This window comes from Vitis riparia, chromosome 13, assembly GCF_004353265.1.
Source record: "Vitis riparia cultivar Riparia Gloire de Montpellier isolate 1030 chromosome 13, EGFV_Vit.rip_1.0, whole genome shotgun sequence".
In the NCBI taxonomy this organism is placed as follows: Eukaryota; Viridiplantae; Streptophyta; class Magnoliopsida; order Vitales; family Vitaceae; genus Vitis; species Vitis riparia.
The window spans coordinates 1,342,107-1,365,951 of record NC_048443.1 but is presented as its reverse complement, the minus strand read 5'-3'; the positions used below and the strand labels follow the sequence as shown (position 1 = coordinate 1,365,951).

At 37.0% G+C, this 23,845-nt stretch overlaps 6 protein-coding genes across 6 annotated transcripts; all 6 read right to left on the bottom strand.

Moving 5' to 3' along the window:
- Positions 1-2,590: 2,590 nt before the first annotated feature.
- Positions 2,591-3,309, bottom strand: LOC117927630 (pathogenesis-related thaumatin-like protein 3.5). Its single transcript, XM_034847248.1, has one exon. The coding sequence runs from the start codon at positions 3,127-3,129 to the stop codon at positions 2,620-2,622; it is 510 nt and encodes a 169-aa protein (XP_034703139.1). The 5' UTR covers positions 3,130-3,309; the 3' UTR covers positions 2,591-2,619.
- Positions 3,310-7,219: 3,910 nt separating this feature from the next.
- On the bottom strand, positions 7,220-8,234 carry LOC117929115 (pathogenesis-related thaumatin-like protein 3.5). The gene is made up of 2 exons (XM_034849329.1): positions 8,140-8,234; positions 7,220-8,029 (listed from the first exon to the last, which is right to left on the bottom strand). The coding sequence occupies exons 1-2, from the start codon at positions 8,183-8,185 to the stop codon at positions 7,368-7,370; spliced, it is 708 nt and encodes a 235-aa protein (XP_034705220.1). The 5' UTR covers positions 8,186-8,234; the 3' UTR covers positions 7,220-7,367.
- A 1,229-nt stretch (positions 8,235-9,463) lies between these two features.
- Positions 9,464-12,089, bottom strand: LOC117929279 (cytochrome P450 705A5-like). The gene is given in 3 exon segments (XM_034849550.1): positions 9,464-9,706; positions 9,709-10,195; positions 10,925-12,089. Coding segments are annotated over 3 exon segments (1,548 nt in total). The 5' UTR covers positions 11,834-12,089; the 3' UTR covers positions 9,464-9,554.
- A 57-nt stretch (positions 12,090-12,146) lies between these two features.
- LOC117929281 (protein LIM1-like) lies at positions 12,147-12,928 on the bottom strand. The gene is made up of 2 exons (XM_034849552.1): positions 12,469-12,928; positions 12,147-12,369 (listed from the first exon to the last, which is right to left on the bottom strand). The coding sequence occupies exons 1-2, from the start codon at positions 12,776-12,778 to the stop codon at positions 12,353-12,355; spliced, it is 327 nt and encodes a 108-aa protein (XP_034705443.1). The 5' UTR covers positions 12,779-12,928; the 3' UTR covers positions 12,147-12,352.
- A 280-nt stretch (positions 12,929-13,208) lies between these two features.
- LOC117929280 lies at positions 13,209-17,897 on the bottom strand. The gene is made up of 7 exons (XM_034849551.1): positions 17,441-17,897; positions 15,454-15,627; positions 15,281-15,373; positions 15,118-15,186; positions 14,366-14,572; positions 13,697-13,822; positions 13,209-13,572 (listed from the first exon to the last, which is right to left on the bottom strand). The coding sequence occupies exons 1-7, from the start codon at positions 17,711-17,713 to the stop codon at positions 13,417-13,419; spliced, it is 1,098 nt and encodes a 365-aa protein (XP_034705442.1). The 5' UTR covers positions 17,714-17,897; the 3' UTR covers positions 13,209-13,416.
- Positions 17,898-19,952: 2,055 nt separating this feature from the next.
- On the bottom strand, positions 19,953-20,618 carry LOC117929378 (histone H3.2). Its single transcript, XM_034849681.1, has one exon. The coding sequence runs from the start codon at positions 20,545-20,547 to the stop codon at positions 20,137-20,139; it is 411 nt and encodes a 136-aa protein (XP_034705572.1). The 5' UTR covers positions 20,548-20,618; the 3' UTR covers positions 19,953-20,136.
- Between the last annotated feature and the right edge of the window lie 3,227 nt (positions 20,619-23,845).

Here is a 23,845-nt window from a genome sequence, read left to right as displayed (position 1 = left end):
AAGGAATAGTGGACTTACTGTTCATACGTTTACAATTTTTCTCAGTTCTTACCTTTTTTGGCCTCTTAGGCTTTGCTAATAGAGGATCATTTTTAATCCCAGCATATCTAGAATAGGAACCATGTAGTGGCTATAAAGCTACTGAATATGTACAGTTTAAGGAAAGTCTTTAGATCCCTAATGATAATAGCTATAGTAACTTGTATCTTTTTTGTGACTGATCAATTTTTAGTTTGAACTGGTTGTTATTACATGGAATCCACCAAACAAAGTTATAAGGTTCAACGCCCAAAAGTTCTCAATTTTTTTCATGATCCCAGAGGAAGTTGGATTGTTTTCTCTAAATTTTAGTTATTTCACCTTGTTATGCTAGTTTATATCTTTTAGGTAATAAACCCACAATTTATGCCAGGCTAACACACCCCAACCCTGCATGCACAACTCTACCCTCAAGTCGAAATGAAAATTTAAGATTCTGGATTATGGATAAAGGAGATGGAGGAATAGATAGATAAAGTGACTCGAACTCCAGACATCTAGTTTATCAGAGCCATGTTATGCTACCAATTTAATCCAAAAACTTTAACATACTAAATAGTGGACCCACAATCCATACAACGCACTTTGCCATAGAAATGGAAAAACATTTCAACTCTATTGTTACTCTCCCATCGTATAAATCTTAATTATCATTCTGCTACATCTACCTTCTCTTCATCCAGATTAGAGCAATTTACTCCTATAAAGACTCAAACTATCTTGCATGATATCACTTCAAAACCATCCGGTTTGGTTTCATTATGGCTAAGTGATGTAGGACAACCCTAGGATGGTTGCCTACAATCAAATAGGTGGGCTTGGGTTTTTATCTTTTAGGGTTTAAGGAGAGGAGCAGGGGACAAAGTTTATGGTAGCAAAATAAAATAAAATATAGAGAAAAAAGATAACGAGAAGAAGGGATAGAACCTTAGAGTCGCACTAAGGCCTTATAGGAGTCTCACCTAGAAGAAAATCAATGGAGTCTAATCATTGAAATTTGCAAAGTATGCAAGAAAATGTAATATTATTAATAATCAATCTATACTTTGATTTACACCAATTAGCCTTATTTATAGACTTCTCAAATAAATCTAAAATCTACTAGGATTCTAATAGTGTATTATGACTCTAGTTCTAATTTTCCTATAACCTAATTAGCTACTCCTAATTTGACTCCAAGAAATGCTAATCTTAATTTAATTCCAACTAATACTAATGCCCATCCTCATCACTAAAACAACTAGGACAATCAGGATGGTTGTTTGTCCCTCTATGCAAAAGCAATGACTCGGTGGGAGATGAATATGCTCTTTTCAACAAATGACTTGGTGCTCATTGTATATGTCTTGGGTACTCTTGTGCGCTAGTTCTTTTGGCTCTTTAAATATATTCGGTTATTTATCAAAAATAAATAAATAAAATAACACACATGACCAAAAATGTCAAAACTCCAAATTTTTTAATATTGATAAATTGAAATCATATAAAAGAGCCCTGAAAAGACAAAGCTTAGCTGAAGGTGTTTCAGAACAATATGTTGTATACTTCATGACCATTTAAACTACAAAGCACGATCTGTCTGAACTTAGTATATTTGTTTCAGCTGCTACTTGGGTAGTTGAATTACAAATCAAGGTTGATGTTCTGAACTTCCTGAAAGAGTAATAAAGAGTAAAAAGTTTCATCTGTTGATGATGGTGCCTTACATTCCTTAGGTGCCTTGTGAGGTCTCAATGTGGTGATGGTGCGCATCACCATGTAATTCATAACTGTTGGTACCCCCTACCCAAGTATGCCTTGGTACCTTCTACTTGATTATTTAAGATTGACGAAAAAATGACCTTGTGTGTGAGGTCTCATACAAATTGTACTGATAGGATGGATAGTTTTTGTCCCTCTTTAGATGAGGGATTGCTCTCGGTCATGAAGAACCAGCCCATATCGACCACAGACCACTTGAACATTTCTAATGCCCTATTTCAGTTCTAAATCAAAAGAAATGTGCTTGTTGTGCCTTTCTATTGCAAAATTTATCCAAGTTATTCAATTTGTGAAGGGAAAACTTGAGGTAGTTTGGTTTGTTATGATGCTTTTCTGTTGGGTGAATATGAAAACCAGGGCCACTTTTCCACTGGGTTTATTCACCAGACTGAAAGCCTTATGAGTTATAAAAATGCCTAACTGTTAAATCTAACACTTGAAAGAAAATATTTTAAATCGTTTACTAAGGTAAATGAGATACATGGCCCATGCTTTCTTATCCTTTCCCTATCTCTTACCAAACACACTCTTAAATCTAACCAACCTCTGTCCACCTTGACTACATGATAAATCCCTAGACTTAACCACTCCATCTATCCATAACAAGAAAAATGATCATGAATCTGGGTTCTCTTCACGCTCACAAATGCGCTATAATTCATTTGAATCCAATCTACTTTCATAAGGTTGAAGCATATTGCCTGCCTATAGTTAAAACGTATCTTCATTAGATTGTGAGTATGTCAATATATTCTGTACATGCAAAAGTTCTTGTTTTCATAGTATAATGTGTTTATTTTTATCTCTATAACATGAATTTCAACAAAATCTGATCACATAATTAGCTCCTTTGCATGTAAAAGTGCTTGTCGGGTTGTCATATGCATAGCTATAAGATGTAAGACAAGAAACCTTGAGCACTTTAGAATGATCTGTTGGCTTGCATGTCACAGGAGTACTGTAAGCACCAGTGCAGCAATACTCAGGCTTGTTGAATGCCATGCATGCACTGTTACAAGCTGCAACACAACCATTTCTTAGAACTTGCAGGTCCTTGAGGCAGTTCCAGTTCAAGTCTGAAACACATGTCACTACCTTGCATTCACCAGACCCACCTGTAGGGAATATCGAAACTGGCATGTTGTAGCCATCATAAAAATCTACTGGGCTATTAAGGGTAAACTTTGCAAGGGTTGTGGGTGGCGCACCGCCTGCCCCAGCACATTTTAGAACCCCACCATGATCACCAGTCACACAGCCTAGAGATATCAAATGATCAGCTGCAACAACCCCAAAAACAGCCTGACCACGCCTGTGGTGCATTGACATCTACTGATTCACCTGGTCTTAACTCAAGCCTGCCATCCATTAGTTGAGGTTTTCAAGATCCAGGTTGGATCCCTGGCCATATAGTCTTCCCTCATCTATTTTGCAGTGTGAAATTCACTGCATCAACACTAGAGAAGAAAAAGAAGATAATAAAACATTACTACTTGTCACAGGAAATGGAACATGAAGTTGTTGTAGTTGCCACTACCAAAGACATAGAAAACCAAGAGAAGGTGAATATATGACAATGTCATTGGGGATAATGAATGTAGGTTGTGGAATTTGGTGTCTCAAATAAGAGAGGACTAGAGATTTATATAGGGAGGTTCAGCAACACACCCTTGAAGGGGGGAGCCAGTTTTCTAAATTAGGTGTGGGGGTGAATTTCTGTTGTGATTAGTGTTCTGTTTTTCACAGTGATATATAATTAACAGATTGCCTAGATTCTGTTTTTAAGGGCCAAAATTGTCCTGGATTTAGTACACCCGATTTAACCAAAGTGGGTGGCCAAGTATTGTTAGTTAGGACAGCAAAAGGAGCCTAGGATTTAGAAATAGATGTTTGGAGAAGTGATCGGTTGCCATCTGGCATGCCTTTGGTTGTTGGATTTTTGAGGATTGTCTTGGCTTGAATCCAATGTTTTTAACCGTACACTTGGCAGAAAATCAGATAACCTTTTGATTGAGAATTGTAACCTTCTTAACCTTCTAAGTCCTGATGTTTCAGAGAATGTGCAGTTTAAGTCAAGGTATTTGGGATACAATGTTTTTAGGCATTCTGGCTTTAACAATAAGCCCAATGATTTAAAAGATTGAAACCCCAACTCCATTGAGGACAAAACCTCATGTGGCATGCTTTTTCCTTTAGATCAATAGGGAAATAAAATCTACAAAAACTTTAGGTCTAAGAGAGTCATCAATTTGATTGGAAGAGCATATTTTGAATTTGCTTTGATTATACTTCTTTCTTAAGCATTGATAGTTCTACTTAACTGTCTTGGCATCAGGTTTAGAGCTTTACTCAGTGTGTCATATAAATCTGGATAACATCCTTTTTTCTTTTACAGATGGTTGTTTCTAACCTAAGACAATGAACATTAAAGGTTTAGATGGTTGTTTCTAACCTAAGACAATGAACATTAAAGGTTTAGTTGTTTTAAATTAGTTTCTTTTCCCTGGAAACTTTTGGGAAATGGTGAATCAATGGATTTCTAGAATGACTATCAGTTTCCAGCTGGATGATACGATTCATGGCAGAGGCTCTGGAGTCCTTTAGTCAGCCTTGGTTGGTTGGACAAAACATACATTAAGAAGCTACGTCTTTTTATGTATAATTCATTCTTAGACATGGAATAACATGTTCAGATATAGCTAGAGAGCATTGGAACACCTGGGACATAGATGATAATGGTATCCATTGTAGATTCAAATACCCAGATAAGAGTGATACTAAAGCTTTTTTTTTTTTTTTTTTCAATAAGAGTGATGCTAAAGCTATCCCTCAAAAGGTTAAAGTTGACTATGGTATGGCATATGAATGAGTAACCTATGCTCAAGGACATGCCTGGCCAGATTGCATATCAGCTTAGCCCCATCTTCACCAACCTTTCAATCATAGCATTGAACTGCAGCAACCATACAATGCATTGAACTGGACACCAACAACATCCCAAGACAGCCTCTACTTCTACACCCAAACGGGACAAAATTAATGTTTTTCCCTTAGGTTGTTCAAAATCCACTCGTTCTTCTGAGGAAACCAAGAACCCCTCCAGTGGAACTCATTAGGATCGTACCATTTCTCAGGGTCTCTCCTGCTAGCATAGAGATTGATCTCTACTGCAGTTTTTTCAGGTATATTGAATCAGCTAATTATACAATTTTACAGTGTTCTCTCCTTGTCACAGCGCATGGAAGGTATAGTCTTCAGTGTTTCTTTCACAACTGCTTGCAAGTAGAGGAGGTTTGGGATATCTGATTCTGTTGGCAAGTTTGTTAAGATTACCATTCATTTATGAATTTTATTACAATCTGTAATTGCTGTATTTTAGGGAAGTTCATATTTTTTTCTGTTTTTATATTTTTAAGACATTGTTTCCTGATCTTCAGGACTGATTTTAGGGAATCAATTCCCAATTTTCCATGTACCTTAATCGTGCATATCTTTGTAACGACACATCTTTGATATCAATATGCAAAATTCATTTTTCAACGAGTCTAGTTCCTCCAACCACTAAATCTATCTCTTCTCTGACCTTGAATGCATCAGGATAGTTAATGAGCTTGGCTATTGCCCATTGCATCCTTCCTGCTGAGTTATCAGTGCTTGCAACAAATAGATCCTGGCAAAATGATAGTATGTGTGAGAGATGAAGTGGATCAAGCTAGTGTAACTCAGTAGTGTCTAAATTGGAAAATCTAGGGAACAAAATCAAGTGGTTGAGCTTGAATATTAGCTTCATCTGCTACCAACATTAGCAATAAACCTTTCTGCTATAGTACCTTGTCTCTCTTTTTTGACCCATTGATTTTAGTTTAAACTGGTTCTCATCATGTGGAATACACCAAATGAACTTATAGGTTTTAACTCAAAAGTCGTAGGCAGTATTTCAACTTCAAAGAATTCAATTTTCTCATGATCCACATAGATTCTAGCAGTTTTTCTGTGATCTGACTGGAAGTTGGATTATTTTCTCTAAAATTGAGTTCATTTCTACTACACCAAATGCCATAGGTCTTTGGTCAATGATTTCACTCTTGCAATAGAGCATTGATCAACTCATCACTTCTATTATTACTGCATCTCATCTTTTAAGTCTTAATTCACCATTCTATTTCATCTACCTTCTCTTCATTTGGATTAAGGAAAATTACTCCTACAAGATCCCCAGATGTCTGTTGCATGATGGTGCTTTAGCACCTTTGTTTCTGGCTTCATAATGGTGAAGACAACTAGGATAATTAGAATCTATTTTTGCCCCTCTTTGCACAAGAAATGACTTGCCAGAGATGAATATGCTCTTTCCAAAATGCTAAACTCCAATTTCTTGAATGCTGTTCGATTGAGATGATAGGCAAACGTCCTGACTCCAATTTCTTGAATGCTGTTCGATTGAGATGATAGGAAAACGTCCTGAGAGAGAATCTTAGTACAAGGTTCTTTGGAGAATATGGTGCATAACTTCAATATTTCAAGCTTAAAAGCATGCTCTGTTTTGAATTGTGTAGATCACTTTCAGTTGTTGCTTGGCTAGTTGGAAAACTTTTGATGTTTGAGATTGTGTGCTTTCCAACAGTATTCTAACTATAAGTTACATCTTAATCTTGAGGAAATTAAAGAAAATTAGTAACAAAAGATAAGAAGTGTGGATGTACAGATGGTGGCTTTCTACACTCCTTAGGTGCCTTGCTTAGGTTCCAATGTGGTGATGGTGCAATCCCCCTGTAATTCATAAGTGTTGGTACTTCCCTCCTAAGTATGCCGTGGTTCGTTCTACTAATTTGCATTTGAAGAAAATGAATTTGGTGCAGGAGCTCACATACAAATTGTACTGATAGGATGGATGGATAGGTGTTGCTCCTTCCATAAGGGATTTACTTTCAGTTGTCAAGAAATGACCTGTGTTGGCCACAGACATTTTCTCCTTTTAGTTCTAAATCAAGAGGCATACTTGTAATGTCTTTTATCGTAAAGCTGACTGACATTATACTAGATGTGAAGAGAAATGTAGAGGCAAGTCAGGGTGTTATAATGCCTCTGTTGCATGAATATGAACATCAGGCCTTCTTTTCCACCGAGTTCATTCAGTAAATTGAATATAGCCTTATAAATTGCAATGATGCTTCAATTGCTTTAGTCTTGCATTAGAAAAGAAAATATTTATTGCTTCTTAGGTATATTTTACCAAGGTATATTTTAACTTCCTTATTTTTCCTTATCCTTTTTTGGTACTCTCTCCCTCTCTGTGACTAGATACACCATCAAATCCAGCTAACCTCTAGCCACCTTGACTCCATGATAAATCATGACTAGGCCATCCATCCATTACAAGAAGAATCATGAATCTGGGTTTTCTTTGTGCTCACAAGTGTAGTGTAATTCATTTCAATCTAATCTTCATTCATGAGGTCAAAGCATATTTGCTTGCCTGTAGTTAAAACATATCTTCATTACATTGTGTTTATATGATGTGCATAGAAGGGTTGTTATTCTTTTCTTAGTGTAATGTGGCATAAACTTTAACAAAATCTGATCAAGTAGTTAGCTCCTTTGCATGTGAAAGTGCTGGTCGGGTCATCGTATGCATAGCTATAAGATGTAGGACAAGAAGCCTTGAACACTTTAGAATACTCTGTTGGCTTGCAGGTATCAGGAGTACTGAATGCCCCAGAGCAGCAATACTCAGGCTTGTTGAAGGCCATGCATGCACTGTTACAAGCCACAACACGACCATCCCTCAGAACTTGCAGGTCCTTGGGGCAGTGCTGGTTCAAGTCCGAAACACATCTCACTGTCTTACACTCACCAGACCCACCAGAAGGGAGTATGGAAACCGGCATGTTGTAGCCATCAACTAGGCTAACATCATAGAAATCTACTGGGCTGTCAAGGGTAAACTCCGCTAGTGTTGCAGGCGGTGCACCCCCTGCCCCAGCACATTTTAGAACACCCCCACAATCACCAGTCACACAGCTTCCCTTTCCAGAGTCATCAAATGAACACCTCCGACGACCCCAAAACCGGCCTGACCACCCTTCTGGTGCAGTGATATCTACTGATTCACCTGGTCTTAGCTCAAACCCTCCATCCATTAATTGTGGTGTTCCAGACCCAGGTTGGATCCCTGGCCATATACTCTCCCCACATCCATTGTTTAGGGTGAAAACAGCAGCGTCAACACCTGAGGAAAGAACAAAAAACCAAAATACAACATTAGTATTAATATTTAGACGTGTAGATCAATGAAGTATCACAGGAAATGGAAGGTGAAGTAGGCGTAATTGCTAGTACCAAAAACACAGAAAACCAACAGAAGGTGAAGATGCCTCAATGCCATTGAGAGATATTGAATGTAGGTTTTGGAACTTGGTGTCTCCAATAAGGAACAGGGATTTTATATATAGGGGAGGTTTGGCAACAGACCCTTAAAGGGGGTGAACTAGTTTTCTAAGTTAAAGTCTGTGGGGTGAATTTCTGTTGTGATATGTTAAGTAATTCTAAATTAAACCGCCCTGAATTTTCTGTACCAGAAGTGACCAAAGGGGATGGCCAAGTCTTGTTAGTTAGAACAGCAAAAGGAGGCTAGGATTTAGATATAGATGTTTATGAGTTGGTTTGTTGCCATCTGCTTTGTTGGATTCGTGGGTAGTCTGGCCTTGAACCCTATATTTTTACTTTTTACACAAAAGCTTGACCGAAAATGCAACAAACCGATATATCCATAAAAACCAATATTTTCGTATTTGGTTAAATTTGTTTTGGTTCTACCCATTCTTGAGCATTGCTAGTTCTACAACTGCAGTCTTGGCACCATGTTTAAAGCTCTACTTAAGTTATGTTTGGTTCCTAACAAGTACTGAAGGAAAAAAAATGTTAAAAAATGATTTTCTTATATCTAATTTGTTATATAAAAGAGGAAAATAAAATTTAAATACAATTAAAATTAGTTTAAAATTATATAATTTTAAATTATTTAATCTTTCTATGAAGAAATAAGTGAAAAGTTAAAAAAAAAAACATATAAAAATAATTATTAATTTTAAATTTATTTTTTCACTTATTTTCCTCCCATTTTATCTTTTTATTTTCTTTGGCTTGGATTTTCCAAAAACAACGTCAATATACCGACCCAATAGCAAGCCTTCTTGTACAGGAAATAGTTATCTTTAAAATATATTTAAAAATATAGAAATTAGATTAAAAATATCTTAGATTTTGAAATAGACTTTGTTTTATAAAATATCATAAAATAGTTATCTATTCTTAAAAAAAATGTTATCTTTTAATTGTTTTCAATTATTATCACTTGTTTTCTTATTATTATTTTAAAAAATAATTATATAAACATAAAAAATAAAATATTAGATATAAAAATTATATATATAATATATTAAAAAAATATTTCAAATTTTTATATGGACTATAAAATATTAAAATATTATAAAATGTTTTCAAAAATTATTCATGGCAGCGACTCTGGAGTCTAGAGTTCTTTTGGTCACCAAAAGGCATAGAGTAAGAGACCATGACCTGTATCAATACAGAATACAGAATACAGAATACAGATTTTGTTCTTCGGGAGGGAATGCCATATTCAGATATATAGCTGGAGAGCTTTGAAAAACCCAGGACTTAGATGATAATACTGTACTTTCGAGAGAATCAAATAGATACCCACATAAGAGTGAGTGATACAGAAGCTATCCCTATCCCTCAAATGGGTTAAAGTGAACTATAGGATGGCATTTGAGTGGGTGAAGCATGCTCAAGGACAGGCCTGGTCCTGACTGCATATCAACCTTACCCCATCCATCTCCATCTCCACCAAGCTTCCAATCAAAGCATTGAACTATAGCGCTACTGTAGTATTCATCATGGCAAACGCCAACAATGTCCCTGGACACCCTCTTCTTCCACCCCCAAATGGGACAAAATTGAAGTTTTGCCCCTTAGTTTGGTCTAAATCCTCTTGTTCTTTTGAGGGAACCAAGAACCTCTCTGGCCTAAACTCAGTAGGATCATCCCATATCTCTGGATCCCTCATAATAGCATACAGATTGATTGCTACTGCAGTTTTTTCGGGTATATTGAATCCACCAATTTTACAGTTTTTGCGGCATTCTCTTGTGGCCACTGGCGCTGGAGGGTGTAGTCTCAGTGTTTCCTTAACAACTGCTTGCAAGTAGGGAAGGTTTGGGATGTCTGATTCCTCAACAAGTCTAGTGCGTCCGACTGCTAAATCTATCTCTTCCCGGACCTTCTTGAACACATCAGGATGGTTAATGAGCTCGGCTATTGTCCATTGCATGCTTTCTGCTGAGGTATTGGTGCCTGCCATAAAGAGTTCCTGGCACAAAGATAGTGTGAGCAATGCTAATGAATAGTCGTTAGAGTACCATGCTCGACATTCATGTGGTTTGAAGCTAATATCAAACTAAGTAAGTGATCTAATACCTTTGATTAGGGCAAGTTGCAAATGTGATGGGTGTTTCTTCCATGTTAGGCTGCAACCAATGAGGGTGTGTCTAACAACTCTCTCCTAATCGTATAGATATCAAAAACTTTTTCGGTAGGATATTACAATCACGTTTCTCTTTATATCTTATAGGATTGTGAAAGGCGACTATGATATCTCATATTAAATAGAAGAAAAAAATTTAAAGTTATATATATATAGACACACACATACGTATGAGCTCCTTGATCTTAAACATGTAGATGCGTTTTAAAATTGTGAGCACCCTTTTAAGCATCAAGCATACAATATTTTCACTGTTGGGAGTGGATATGGTGCAGAAAAAATTCTCGATGAGACAATACCCTTTAAAAGAAGGAAGACTTAATCAAGAGCAATTTGTCAAATCGATCTTCCCATTTATTTTATGTCTCTCTTGGCTAGTGTGAGGAGGATGGGCCTAAGGATAGAACATATTCAGAGGGACTCCCTTTGTGAAGGGACGAGGCTCAAGAAAAATCCCGTCGGGTTAAGTTAGTTGGCAAATTCTGTGTCAAATCCTACCTAAATCCTGTTTAATCCCCAATTTGTTAGAGAACCAAAAGGCATATGTGGACTTACCAGAATGAAAGCCTTGATATGGGTTCTGTTGAGCTTCATCCCAGCCTTATCATCTTGATAAACCTCTAAGAGAACATCCATCAAATCCTTGTCTTCTCTCTTTCCCCTCTCTTCGTGCTCCTTCAACATCTTCTCCAGAATCTCATCATACCTCAGTGTCAGCTCTACGGCTTTCCTCCCATAGATCCAGAAACCCAACCTCTTCAGAGGGCCAAACACATCCCCAAAAGACATCTTTACAGCCAACTCAACACACTCCGTCACCATCTCTATCAACCTTTCAGCTTCATCATTGTCCTCTGAACACCTTGCGCTCAGAATCACCCGGCATGTACTGTGGTTTGTGAGCTTCATCACCTCAGCCCTAACATCCACAGCCTCACCATTCTCACCACTCTCCACCAATTTCTTCAAGAAACAATCCAGTTCTTCTCTTCTAACTACCCGTGAGCGTTCAAGTTGCTTGACTCCAAGCAGCTCCGTCACGCACAGTTTCTTCATGAACCTCCAGTAATCTCCATACTCAGCTGTGATAAAACTAGAGGTTCCATAAGGTAGTTTATCGGCAAAAGCTAACCTAGGGCGACTAGCAAAGGCGAGATCGTTTGTTTTGAAGATCTCAGCAGCCATTGCTGCTGAAGAAACAAGTAGGCACCTGGAGGCCCCAAAATGGAGATAAAGGAGGGGGCCATATTGGGTGGAGAGGCTGTGGAAGGATTTGTATATGGATGAAGAAAGGAAGTGGAGGCGGAGGTGGCCGATGATGGGAAGAGCCGGTGGGCTAGGTGGGAGGCCAAGACGGGTAGTTGGTGTTGTGATTCTGTTCAGGAAGGATCTTAGCAGGAGGGTTGAAATGAAGGAGAGGATGAAGAAGATGGTATAGTATTGGAGATCAGTAAAGGTGCCCATTGCTTCCTGCTAATGTTTACTTGGTGCTCAGATTTTTTTTGAGTCTCTGACTAGATCATAACTAGATAATTCAATGGTTTGCCCATCGTACACTGTTTAGGGTAAATGCAAGTGCACCATGATTTCATGTTGGCCCTTTCCCAATTTTTTGAAAGTCATATCATCGCTATTAGAGTATGTCTTTTATTTTTCAAATTATTTGATTAGCACGACTAATCAAAATTATCAATGGGTCATCATCTATGATTTATTAAGAGGAAAACGAGGAAGAAGTAGAATAAGATGGGGATGGAGAAAAGATATACTGCAAACCAAGAGAAAAGCAACCATACATATTATGAACTAAGCAATGTGGGAAAGACAATAGTAGATAGGAAAATTACAAGAGCAAAGTTAAAAAGACCTAAAAGTGCTTCATCTCAATGGTTATTCTCTTATTAGTAGTAGCAGCAGCAGCAGCAGCATAAGAAGGTGATAGTTCTCTATTGCTCTTTCCTGGCTCTATAGGCTTCTACTTCTCTACTTTTCCATCTCACCTGCATCAACCGAAACAAAAGTGATGAAACAATAGCTATATCATATGAAAAGAACATCAAAGAAGAAGAGCATGGGGAAGAGAGGGAGAGAGGGAGTACATGGATCAAAGTTGGTGGTGCACTTCTCTGGGAGCAGCATGGCCATGTTCCGATCAACGCCAGATATAGGAGGGCCGTTTACGAGCACGCACAGACAGGGCTGGCCCAGTGTTCTCACAGCGTTACAGCAGGCTTCACTTGGTGGGATGGGGCTGAATGGAGCGACTGCTGCTCTACAAGGTATCATCTGAATGAGAGCAGAGAAGAAAGAGGTCCCACAAGTAGTGCCTTGCCCTTGCCCCACTAAACCTGCTATGATCAACAAAAACACCAGCACTGGCACTGAAAATTTGGAGTGTGAAAGCTTCATGTTTGAACTGAAATTTGAAATTCGATCTCTGTAACCGTCTTTTCCTGGGCAAAGAATGGGCTTCAAAAAGGCCTTTGATATATAGACAGATAGATTGGGTTCATGCCAATCTGCGTGTCTCTCCTAACCTGAGATCACACTGATCATGCCATGTTATGGCAGCTCTGCTCTGCTACTGACCTGCTTCATAGAAAAAATGCCAGGAATGTGAAGGGTGTGTGCTGGTGAAGTAGTTCATAAACCCACCTTTTGTGAGTCCTTGCAGTCCTGGAACTTGAAGCAGAAATGCATTGCCTCCCATGGAAGGATAAAATATTAGATATGCTGAACCAAAAGACAATAGTAAGTCAATGAACTAGAAATATGGTCGGGGGCTTGATCTACGTTGAATGACCAAAACAAGTTATCATTTTGGAGGGCAAAACCACGATAAATCACCAATCCAACTCCTGCTAAAACCAATAAAGTTTTCCATGAGGATTTAGTATTACAAGCTCATTTCTGAAAATTTGGTATTATATGGAAGAACAATGCTCCAATTTTTCTGAGCAATGAATGGCATTGACTCAACCTGCTTTATGGCAAGTCGTTTCATCAAAATAACCATGAAAAAGTACAGAATATTTTTCAGATTACAATTAAGGCTCTGCTTTGTTTCCTTTTAGATTGATAATCGCAAGCTCTTGTTCAACAAATTCTCCTGCACACATGGATGGATATCTTGCTGCAAGTGGGGATTCCGCAAAATGGCCTAAAGGCTTCAGTACAGCATCAGATGCAATGTGTGCAAACAACTGGATATGACAAAGAAAGACAGATAAAGCATAAGAGAGCCTTGACAATAAGTTCACTTTGAAGATACCAAGTTCATGAATAAGGACGAGGATGATGTTGAATATATGGATTGGATTCACTCACTGTTGAGGATACTCTCCACAGGCTACGATTTTGCTGGGTTGCTAGTTTAATTGCATCAATTGTCCTTTCAGTCACAACGACTTCATGCATGCCAGCTATGCAGTCTCCAGCTGTTAGCCATTCTATCTGCACATTGAAGTAGTGTAAAAGGAATACACTAATGGTAAAGCCTCAAAAATGTGTCATATCTGATAATTGTCAACAAACTTGAAGCGTTAATCCTGAATAGACCATGATAAAGGCACACATTTTTGTTTTAACTTGTATTACTACAACTTTTAGAGATGATTTCTCTAGTTCTTTGCATCAAAATAAGTTGCTACATTTTATTTGAATGCATAGTGCATTTGAAATGAAAACTTCAATAATCGGATAATCACACCATCAGATAGACATTGGATAGAATGCAACTGAACTGTTGACTTAATTCATCTGATCTTTATGATTATCATTAGGGGCCATTGAATATGTTTCGACATTTCCATGGTTAAGATAGCAATTGTGCGTCTTGCTTTAAGAAAACATGCTTTCAGCATTGTGATAATTATTTATTGACTGTTCATTGCTTAAGATAAAGAGAAGTTCAGGTGGCAAATGGCAACTAGCTGACAAACTAACAAGTGAACACCCTCATCATTAAGCATTAAACAATGGTCACAATGCCCTTACCTGCTTTCCAGTCTGGATAAGGAGACATCCTATAGGAACCTTTACTTCCACTTTCTGTCCATTTCTTAGCCAAATGTTCAGCCCAGGGAATCTACTTCTTCCGTGAATTGTTAAAAAGTTGAGGTCATAGTGATATCCTGCAAACACAGCTCCCACTTGACCATAACGTTGGAGGTCACTCCCGGTGGGAGCAAGAAGATGTGGTCCCTGGTGTTTGCAGTGAAAAGGCACTTGTTAGAAAGAGCATATAAAGTTGAGAAGTAAGAAATGCACTAAAAAAAATAAAGAGAAGATAACAAAGAATTCCCTAAAAAAAAATGGGAATGACCAACAAGAACTCAGCGATTAGAAAGAATCAAAAAATAAGGGAATCAAGAGAAGGAACTTAATACTTCAGTTCTCACTCAGAAGAATAAAGAAAGAGATTACTAAAACAAGGTATTGGTAGCATTTGGAGCAATAAAGCAGGCAACAAATAGAGTGCTAATAAGTGAAACTCAAATATTACTCATCCCACCATGAGGAACATGGGAATTTCCACTGGAAGTAGGAACAAGTCTGAAGGTTATGGATTATTTGCAATCCTCCACAAACATTATTTTTAATGCTGTCTGATTAAACTATTTGCAGTCATCAATTCTTTCAATGTTTTGATTTACTGCTTTGGAAATTAAAACAGTACATAAAGAATGTTTTAGAGATTGATGGAGAGACATAGGTAAAGAAAAAGTGAAATCTTAAACATTATTCACCTGCTTCATAAGAGAAGTGAATGCATCCTTTGGCAAGCCAAACCCAATTGCTGCCATTTCAGCAACAACCTGAGTAAAAAAAATGTGTAAAAATCAGTGATCCCATAAAATGCATTCAGAAGAGAATTTACATGAAAAAATAACAAAAACACTAATAGCTAACCTCTATTGCTGATATCATTTTGTATCCCCAGGAGTCCATTGTGTCTTGCCATTCAGGAAAACCTTCAGGTATAACAGGTGCTGAATTAAGTTCCTGTACAAGAAGGATGTCAATTAAAAATAAATAGTTAATTTATTATTAAAAATCTGAAAGCGAAGAGAAAGGAGCAAAACCTGGAAGCGGGTGTTTGATGGCCGGGGGCCTACTCTCCACATGTATCGCCACTTAGGATCTGGTCCCGTGGGGGTGGATGGTTGGAACTCTTTGGGAATTGCTCTTAACTTCACTTGCATTTCTTCGTCAACCAGACTTCGTGGAACTTCAACTCCCTCTGGTGTAACCCCAACCTGTTATTTCCATTCACACCACAAATTCTTTTAAGGATGTTTTCTGATAGATAGAAGCAACCTCATAGTTTGATCCTGAAAATTCACCAATCTCAAGTCAATCTAGAATCAGAATATTGCAGATTACCATGAGAAATTTCTCCTTCCTTCCAGATCACTAACAAATGGGTACTGGCAAAAGAAGCCAACTTTCCTTATAGTTTCATTCAGGTTACAGTGGATTTGATTCAGAATTCAAATTTCATGGAATTCCAAAAGATTGCTCAGAAGAAGGAATTCTTTTATTGGATTTGGGGTCTGCTAAATTTGATTTACATTCAAATATAAAAAACCAAACTGGGGATTTGGATTTGGGGTCTCCAATGCAAATTTCAAGAGCCCAATTCCATGCGTCCACAGAGCTTACATTTTTCCCATCCTATTCTTCTTATTGTAGTTTAAGCCTTCAAACATAGGAAAGGAGAAGGCAGAGGAAAAATAACAAATCTCAAACATTCCACTGATCACATAAGAAGAAATTCTTATGGAAGTGAGAGCACTATAGAGATTAACATATCATTCATAAAAAATCTCATATGGAATTTGAAAAGAAAACAATGATGATCTCTTTAACAACATCAAAAGGTAGAGAACATGCTATGGAACTTGAGGTTTTGAAAATTTTCTTCCAAAATCCAATAAATATATGTTTTTATCTCTCTTCCTTTCCCACATTTTCTCAGTAGCAACTAGATGGAACATAAATTTTCCCCTATAATGCTGGTGAGATCGCTTTTCTGAGCTTACTCCTCTAGATTTAACATACTACTCATGAAACACGGTTTCTAACTTAATGTTCAGTTTGATTCCTGGGAAATGGGGCAATTTTTTTCCCTTTTTATAAAGAAAAACAACAACCTAAAGCATATACCTCAATTTTATTTTTTTTTCTGTCCACAGCCCACCGTTTTTCAGTGATTAATCCTATCATTTTCAAAATTGTGCGTCGCAGTGCATAACATCGAAGTACAGAATTTTACTATCATTATCATTCTTGTTTTCTGTATTTTTCCCGGAAACCAAATGAAATAGTAAAAGGTTTTAACAATAGAACAACATAATCTAATTATTTCAGAAAAGGCCTAAAAATTTGCACATAAGTCTCTGAATTTGAGGTCAAATTGGCCTGTTTTCCAAATATAATATCAGTTAGGCAAAATTGAAACATGATATCAATTGTATGCATCTTTTCAAACTATTGCTCAAAGTAACGACTTTTTATTTTTGTTCTTTAAATTAGTTTTGGAACCACATTTTGATAATGCAGCTTCTGTACAAATTAAAAACCACAGTTTTAAAATGTGATTTCTAAATTTATACTAATGACCCAGTTACAAAATACAACTTCAAACAAATTTTGAAAAAAGAAAATAAAAAATAAATTAGATGGCCAAAAGGAACATTTTGAATAATAGTTGAGAAGAGGGTCAAAAATTGGTTTGAACCAAAAGTCTAATTCTCTAATAAAACAGACTTTTTGGTTTAAAGTAATCATTAAAATATACATTGAGGGCTATTTTGAAACAATTATTCATCTTGCAATTTCTATTTTTAAAAAATTATTTGAGAAAGCATTTTGAAGCAGCTACTTTAATACAAATTTACAAATCTTATTTCAAAATTACGACTTTAGTACATGTTTAAAAAATCATATTTGAAGCTCTGTACAAACTGTAGTTTGTACATCAATTATTTTTCTCCACGAGTACCGTGTACCAAGTCATTTTTCCTACAGTTTCTCAGCAACCAAACGGAGGTCAGAGAATTTCCAAACCTGGTAATGCAAGTGACGCCTCTCCTGAAGACGCTTGAATTCCTCGGGCTGTTCGAAGTACCTCTCCATCATATCGATGAACCGATCATTATCTTGGGCAGAGCATCTCGGATCCTTCACCAGCAAAGCGCCGGTCTCTCTCAGGGACCGACTCACCTCCAAGCACAGCCCCCTGTACTCCGGGTCGATGTGATCCGACAAGCCGGTCGAATCTCCACCTGATTTTCCAGTGATCTCCAAGTACGGACTCAGATCGATCACCGGCAGGTCCATCGCGATTTAGAAAGAGAAATTTTCTAGAGAGAGAGTGAAAAAGCACAAATGCAATGGCGGGAGATGCGTCTATAGGGCCGCGGCAGTGTAGCGAGACCCCTGTTGCGTCGCGTGTGATAGCTGACACCGAGAAATCAGTGCGTTGAGAGTTGATCGTGACACGTGGCACATAGTGGAGGATGGATGAGAAATGATTAGGATCAATGGTGTGGAATCGTGTGGGCCAAATAAATATGCGGTCCTGATGAGAGTGCTCATATTCTCCATTTTAGGCTTTCGCCTCAAAAGTTCAACCGCGAATGGAAGGTTGCCCACCGAGGACGATAGGTATATATAATATTCTTAAAGAGGGAAAACAATTTTAAAACTCAATTAAAAATATTTATGCTTTTCAAAATGTAAGTACCTCATTAGCACGTGCACTAATTAATTGACCAAGGAATTACGGACTACGTTTCCTTAACTAGCTCAGAAATTTTTTTGATAGAGAGGAGACCGAGAGAGTGATGACTTTGGGCTGACGGCCCTTTCGCTTTGGCACCATCATCGTAACACCAAGACTGACCTTGGCTTGCCCAATGGATGGTCCTACAATCAAGCTCTCTTTTGTCTTTGTACTCAAAGGGGCCAATCTCTACCAGCCCCAAATAAGATTTTCGATTTAAAGCCAGTCCAGCACAATTTGAAGGTCAAATAGGTCTTTATGGGAGGCAATCTAAAGTATAGTGATCTAAACCCAATTCTCTAGTATTCGCTACAATGAATGGTGAATTAACGATTAAGAAGAAATTCTCCTCTTTTGCACATTGCACCCACAACAGAATAACACATGTCAGGGCCAATTGGCTTGGAACAGTTGATGTTCCTTCTGATTTCCATTAGGTTCACTTCTAATACACACCTCCTGTAGCCAGCTTTCCCATCGAAAGAGACATGGTACTCTTCCTTGTTGGGCTCACATCTATGCTCTTGGTTCAAACCATCTTCTCAAAGGTTCATACAGTAACATAATCTCCAATGAGCCCTTCAGCGCTACCCATCATTGGACTCCTCCACCTTATTCGCCCATTCCTCACCAAGCACCTCTATGAGCTCTCACTGCTGTAGTCCCATATTTCGCTTTTCCTTTGAATGTGTTCCTGCATGGCGGCCTCTTCTCCTAAATGCCAAAGAATTCTTAAACTCATGAAATGTCCTGGAATTGGCCATCAACCATAGTCACTCAATGCTCAAGTCACAAAAATCATATTATTGCATTAATAACTATGCAAACCCTAAATGAAACATTGGAATATTTCATTTTTCTTTTTCTTTTTCCTTTGTGGGAAATGTTTACAAACTGGGAGCACTACATCGTCAGCTGTAATGCAAGGGGCAGTGGCAGAGCCCATCAACAATCCAAACATGTTTAGGAAAGCAAAAGGAGAGAGATATGTTGATGGAAAGGATATATTGGTAAAAGAATATCACACATTGAATTTTCCATACCTCTCCAGGCAATTGTTGAAGGAACCCTGATGGCAGCACCCAATTGGTCCAATACTCACAAGAGAATCAACCAAAGATTGCAACATCCCTGCAAACACAAGACTGGTGATTAAGTTGTGGGCAATTGAAAGAGTTCCCAATTACTGGGAAAACTTCTTGGGATTTCATCATGAGAGATTCATGGCTAAAGGGGGATGTGGGAAGAGAAATAAATATTAGAGAGCAACATAATCAAATCCTGCCATTTGAAGTGTGGAAGAAGAGGGTGCCCAGAACATTTTTACCCTTCAAGCTATTCAAACAACAGATTGCAAACATGAATCGGTGCTTCAATTGCAAGAATGGAGATGAGCGTAGATTTTTATCACTTACCTTTACACAACCACCAATCAGCGGGACCTCAAAATCAGCCCCAACCAAGCCACTCCTCTAAGCCTTCACCATACAAGCTCTCAAAATATAAATAACCATTGACAAATTAGAACCCTCTTATCATGATTTACAGACATTAGCATCCCCAATGCAGTAAAACAACTTGTATATATCACAGTTGAATAAATTGATACCAAACAGTTGATTTTTCACTTGAAAAACAAATGTCCTATCTTGGTAGTTAAGCAGGCATAAAAAAAATTCCAACAACCTATTAAAAAAAAAATTTGTCCCACTTAATTCAACGATGAAGACACTGTTTACCTCCTACAATTTTCTCAGCAACCAAACAAAAAAGGGGGGAATAACGCACATCAAATATAAAATGGATAGGAAAGCAAATTTCCATTGATCGAATATTGATAATAATGGTGATTCACAATTGAAAACTCCACATATCGACTAAGAATTGACAACCAGAACACCATAGATTTACATCAAACTACGCTAAACCCTAAAGAAACAACGCAACTGCAGAGACAAACCCCACCGAAGCCATCTCTCTAAGCCCTCTCACCACGAATCCTCCTGGCGAGTTGAATATCCTTGGGCATGATCGTGACCCTCTTAGCATGAATAGCACAGAGATTGGTGTCCTCGAAGAGCCCGACCAAATACGCCTCAGCGGCCTCCTGAAGAGCAGCCACGGCGCTGCTCTGAAACCTCAGATCGGTCTTGAAGTCCTGAGCAATCTCACGAACCAATCGCTGGAACGGTAGTTTCCGGATCAGAAGCTCTGTGCTCTTCTGGTACTTCCGGATCTCACGAAGAGCCACCGTACCGGGACGAAACCTGTGGGGCTTCTTCACACCGCCGGTGGCCGGCGCGGACTTGCGAGCGGCCTTGGTCGCCAGCTGCTTCCTTGGAGCCTTCCCTCCAGTGGACTTCCTCGCAGTTTGCTTGGTACGGGCCATTGGTGGAAGATAGAAAGCGGAAGTGCTTGGAAAGTCGGAAAATCAGGAAGATGGGGAGAGAAAAAACTGATCGGTGGTGAAGATTGAGGTTTGAAAGTTATTTATAATGTGGACTTGGAGGGAAACGAGCTTTCAATTTTTCATTTTTGGAGGCGACGCGGTTGATGATATGAGAACGGACGGTGAAGATTGGAGGACAGAGGCGGATGAGGATCGTGATCCGTGGTTGAGCTTATAATCCAATAGAATGTCGCCACGTCATGGACTCGTTTTGTTGCCTCAACCAGTCTCTTGGCTTATGGTTTCTTTTATTTTCTAAAAATAAATTAAGTGATCTATAAATTGGCGGAAAAATTTTGAAAATATTTAATTCATTAAAGTTTATTAAGAATACTATTTAATTAATTTTATTAATAAGGAAAATGATAGGTTCCAATTATTTCAACGGGAATTTTTTTGTCATACACATGAATGTATAAAATTAAATATATTTTAATTATTTTCTTCAATTTATATTTATTTTAATTTAAGGGGAAAAAAATTATTATTAGCCAAAATGAGAATTTTCTCTAAAAACCTATTTGAAATTTTTTTGTAGGAATAATTTTGTAGATCAAGTACATCTTTCATTAAATCATCATATATTGTATTTTTTTATTAATTAATCAAAAAATTAGGGCTTTGTTAGGATACATTTATTGTTTCTCATTTTTTAAAATAACTATTTCTACATAAAATATAGAAACTCTTATATTAAAATTATAAATTTGTCTTATATTCTAATAAATCGCTTTTAAATTGTGTGAATTATCAGTTTTAATCTTAAAATATATTTCCAATAAGTAAGGATGTCACTTAACATATTTGCATTGTATATGACTCGTATGCATTAAAAGTTGTAAGGAAGATTGAAGTCCCGAATTCATTGCAATTAGATGATTTGTTTACAATTGGTTCATAGACTTAAGCAATCAATTTAAGGTTGTAGTGCATTCCCTCTTAATTATAGGGATTACTGATCTTGGTCATTGAAATAGAGTTTTTATAATGAGTACACTAATATGTATGATTACACATTTAACAAAACTTATGGCAAATCATGACATTGACTATCAAATTATCGCAATTTCACTTAGCTTCTAAATTATATGAAGTCTCAATCTTAATATGAGATTGAACTTGTGCTAAAATCTTAGGTGACTTTAACTTACAAGTGAGACCTTGAGGTAGTCATATGTTCCCTTATGAATTGAGTCGCTAATAATGAAAGTTAGTAGTAACAAATATTATCAATAAAGACAACCATAAGATCTCATAAGTTTGACATAATATGTCCCTTTAGGTAATCTTAAGGACATGCAATCATAAAATTTATAGTCGTAGTAATTAATTTAATAGAATTTGACATGTGCTTTTAGTAAGGTAGAATGTGTTAGTTGATTATATAATAAAATAACTTAAGACTAAAGGATTATAGAGATAACCTTGAAAGGTTGATAACATTCACCTTATTAGATTACAAATGTTAATTTACGAGGTGTTTGCATCTATTGGATATTAGGTCACAAATCCGAGTTTTTATATCTCATTATAATATTATAGGATTTTGGAGTACAACCAATTTTTTGTAACAAAATATTGAGTCAACTTCAAAATTAAATTATGGAAAATAAATTATTTTCCTGTAAGTTTTTGTGGTTCTTGTTCAAGCTCATATTCCTTAATGACATGTTTATTAAGGGGTATCTGGGTTATTTACTCACATGTGTGGATAAAGGTGTTTTGGGAAATACACAAGATTACACAAAGAGGTTATGAATTGTCTTTCTATACTGAAATAATTGATTGATTGGAGCCCAATATGACTAATTAATTAATTATGATCCAAGTAGGTTGGATTAGTGACTAAATCCAAATTATGCTAAAGTCATTTAAGCAAAGCTTATATAAACCTCCCTTAGAGGGGTAAAACTTAAGACTAGTCTTCATATTTGCTTTATAGAGAGAAAAGTCTTAGCCACCACTTCTCTATGCGACTTTCACTATTTCTAGTGCTTGGATTCGAAGAGAAAGAGTCATCACAGTGGAAAGCTTATGGGTTTATAAGATCTACAACATGTATGATACATCTTCAATTACATTACCTAATTTTGGGAACATCTTGATCTAAGGTATGACACACTAAACCTTTTGGATCTAAGTTTGATTGCATGTATACTTCTGCTAGTTAGATCTAGAAAGCCCTAGGGTAAATCATAGACAAAATGCATATGTTTCATGCATCCATGACCTAGTACGTAGGGCTCATCATAGCAGACACATAGATTATTTTATTTTTATATATTTTTTCATTCAATTCAAAATATGTCGACCTTTTAATGGGCATAGAGACAATATTTAGTGGATGAGTCTTACCTCCACTTGTTACAAGTATTATTTGGCTTAAAGTATTTGACCTGTATGTTAAAGCCTTTATAATTTCCCTTTTGCAATTGTCCCAAGCCAACCAATTTAGTCATTGAATTCAAGTGAAATACTCTTACTTCAACTTTTATCTCATCATTTAAGTTGTTGACAAAACAACTAATGGAGAAAGATGTCAATAAGTCTTGAGTTCAATTGACTAATTCTTCAAACTTATCATGATACATCTTAACATAAAATCGTTTTCATGAAGTTCAATCAATTATCCTAAAGCACTTTCATATGCAATCAAACTAAGTCAAGTAAAACAATTAAGTTTTTTCTCATAACGATTCTGTTAGGACATTGTTATTGTTTGTGCAATAAAAAAGTCATAGATACGTCTAAAAATGTTTGACTTATGGCAAGTTAGGTGATCAAAAGGTATAAAAACGATTGATATGTATATTTTTAAATTAAAATGATTTATTAAATATTTAAAAATTATAGGGCCCACTCAAGTGGGGTAACAACACTTAAACGTTTGATCAACGTTCAAGTGCCTGAGGTGCTCAAGTGGTGATTAAGTGTGCCCGATTGTTTGTGCAAAATCTGTCAAAATATGACAAAACATTTTCGAATTATTCACATAAATCAAGTTTGAAACTTTGAGCAACTAATTCCTTAGGGTTTTTATGCCTATATAAACCCTGTTATAATCCCTCTAGGGTGGGACACTTGGAGTAACCCAACCTTGCCACACCATTCTCAATCTCTCATCAAATGATTCAAGCATTGAATATAGAGTTGTTTTAAGACCTGCATCCCTTCAACAAGGCTAAAATGTATTCACTATACCAATTTGAGGTTGCATTATTGCAAGCATGGAACAAGT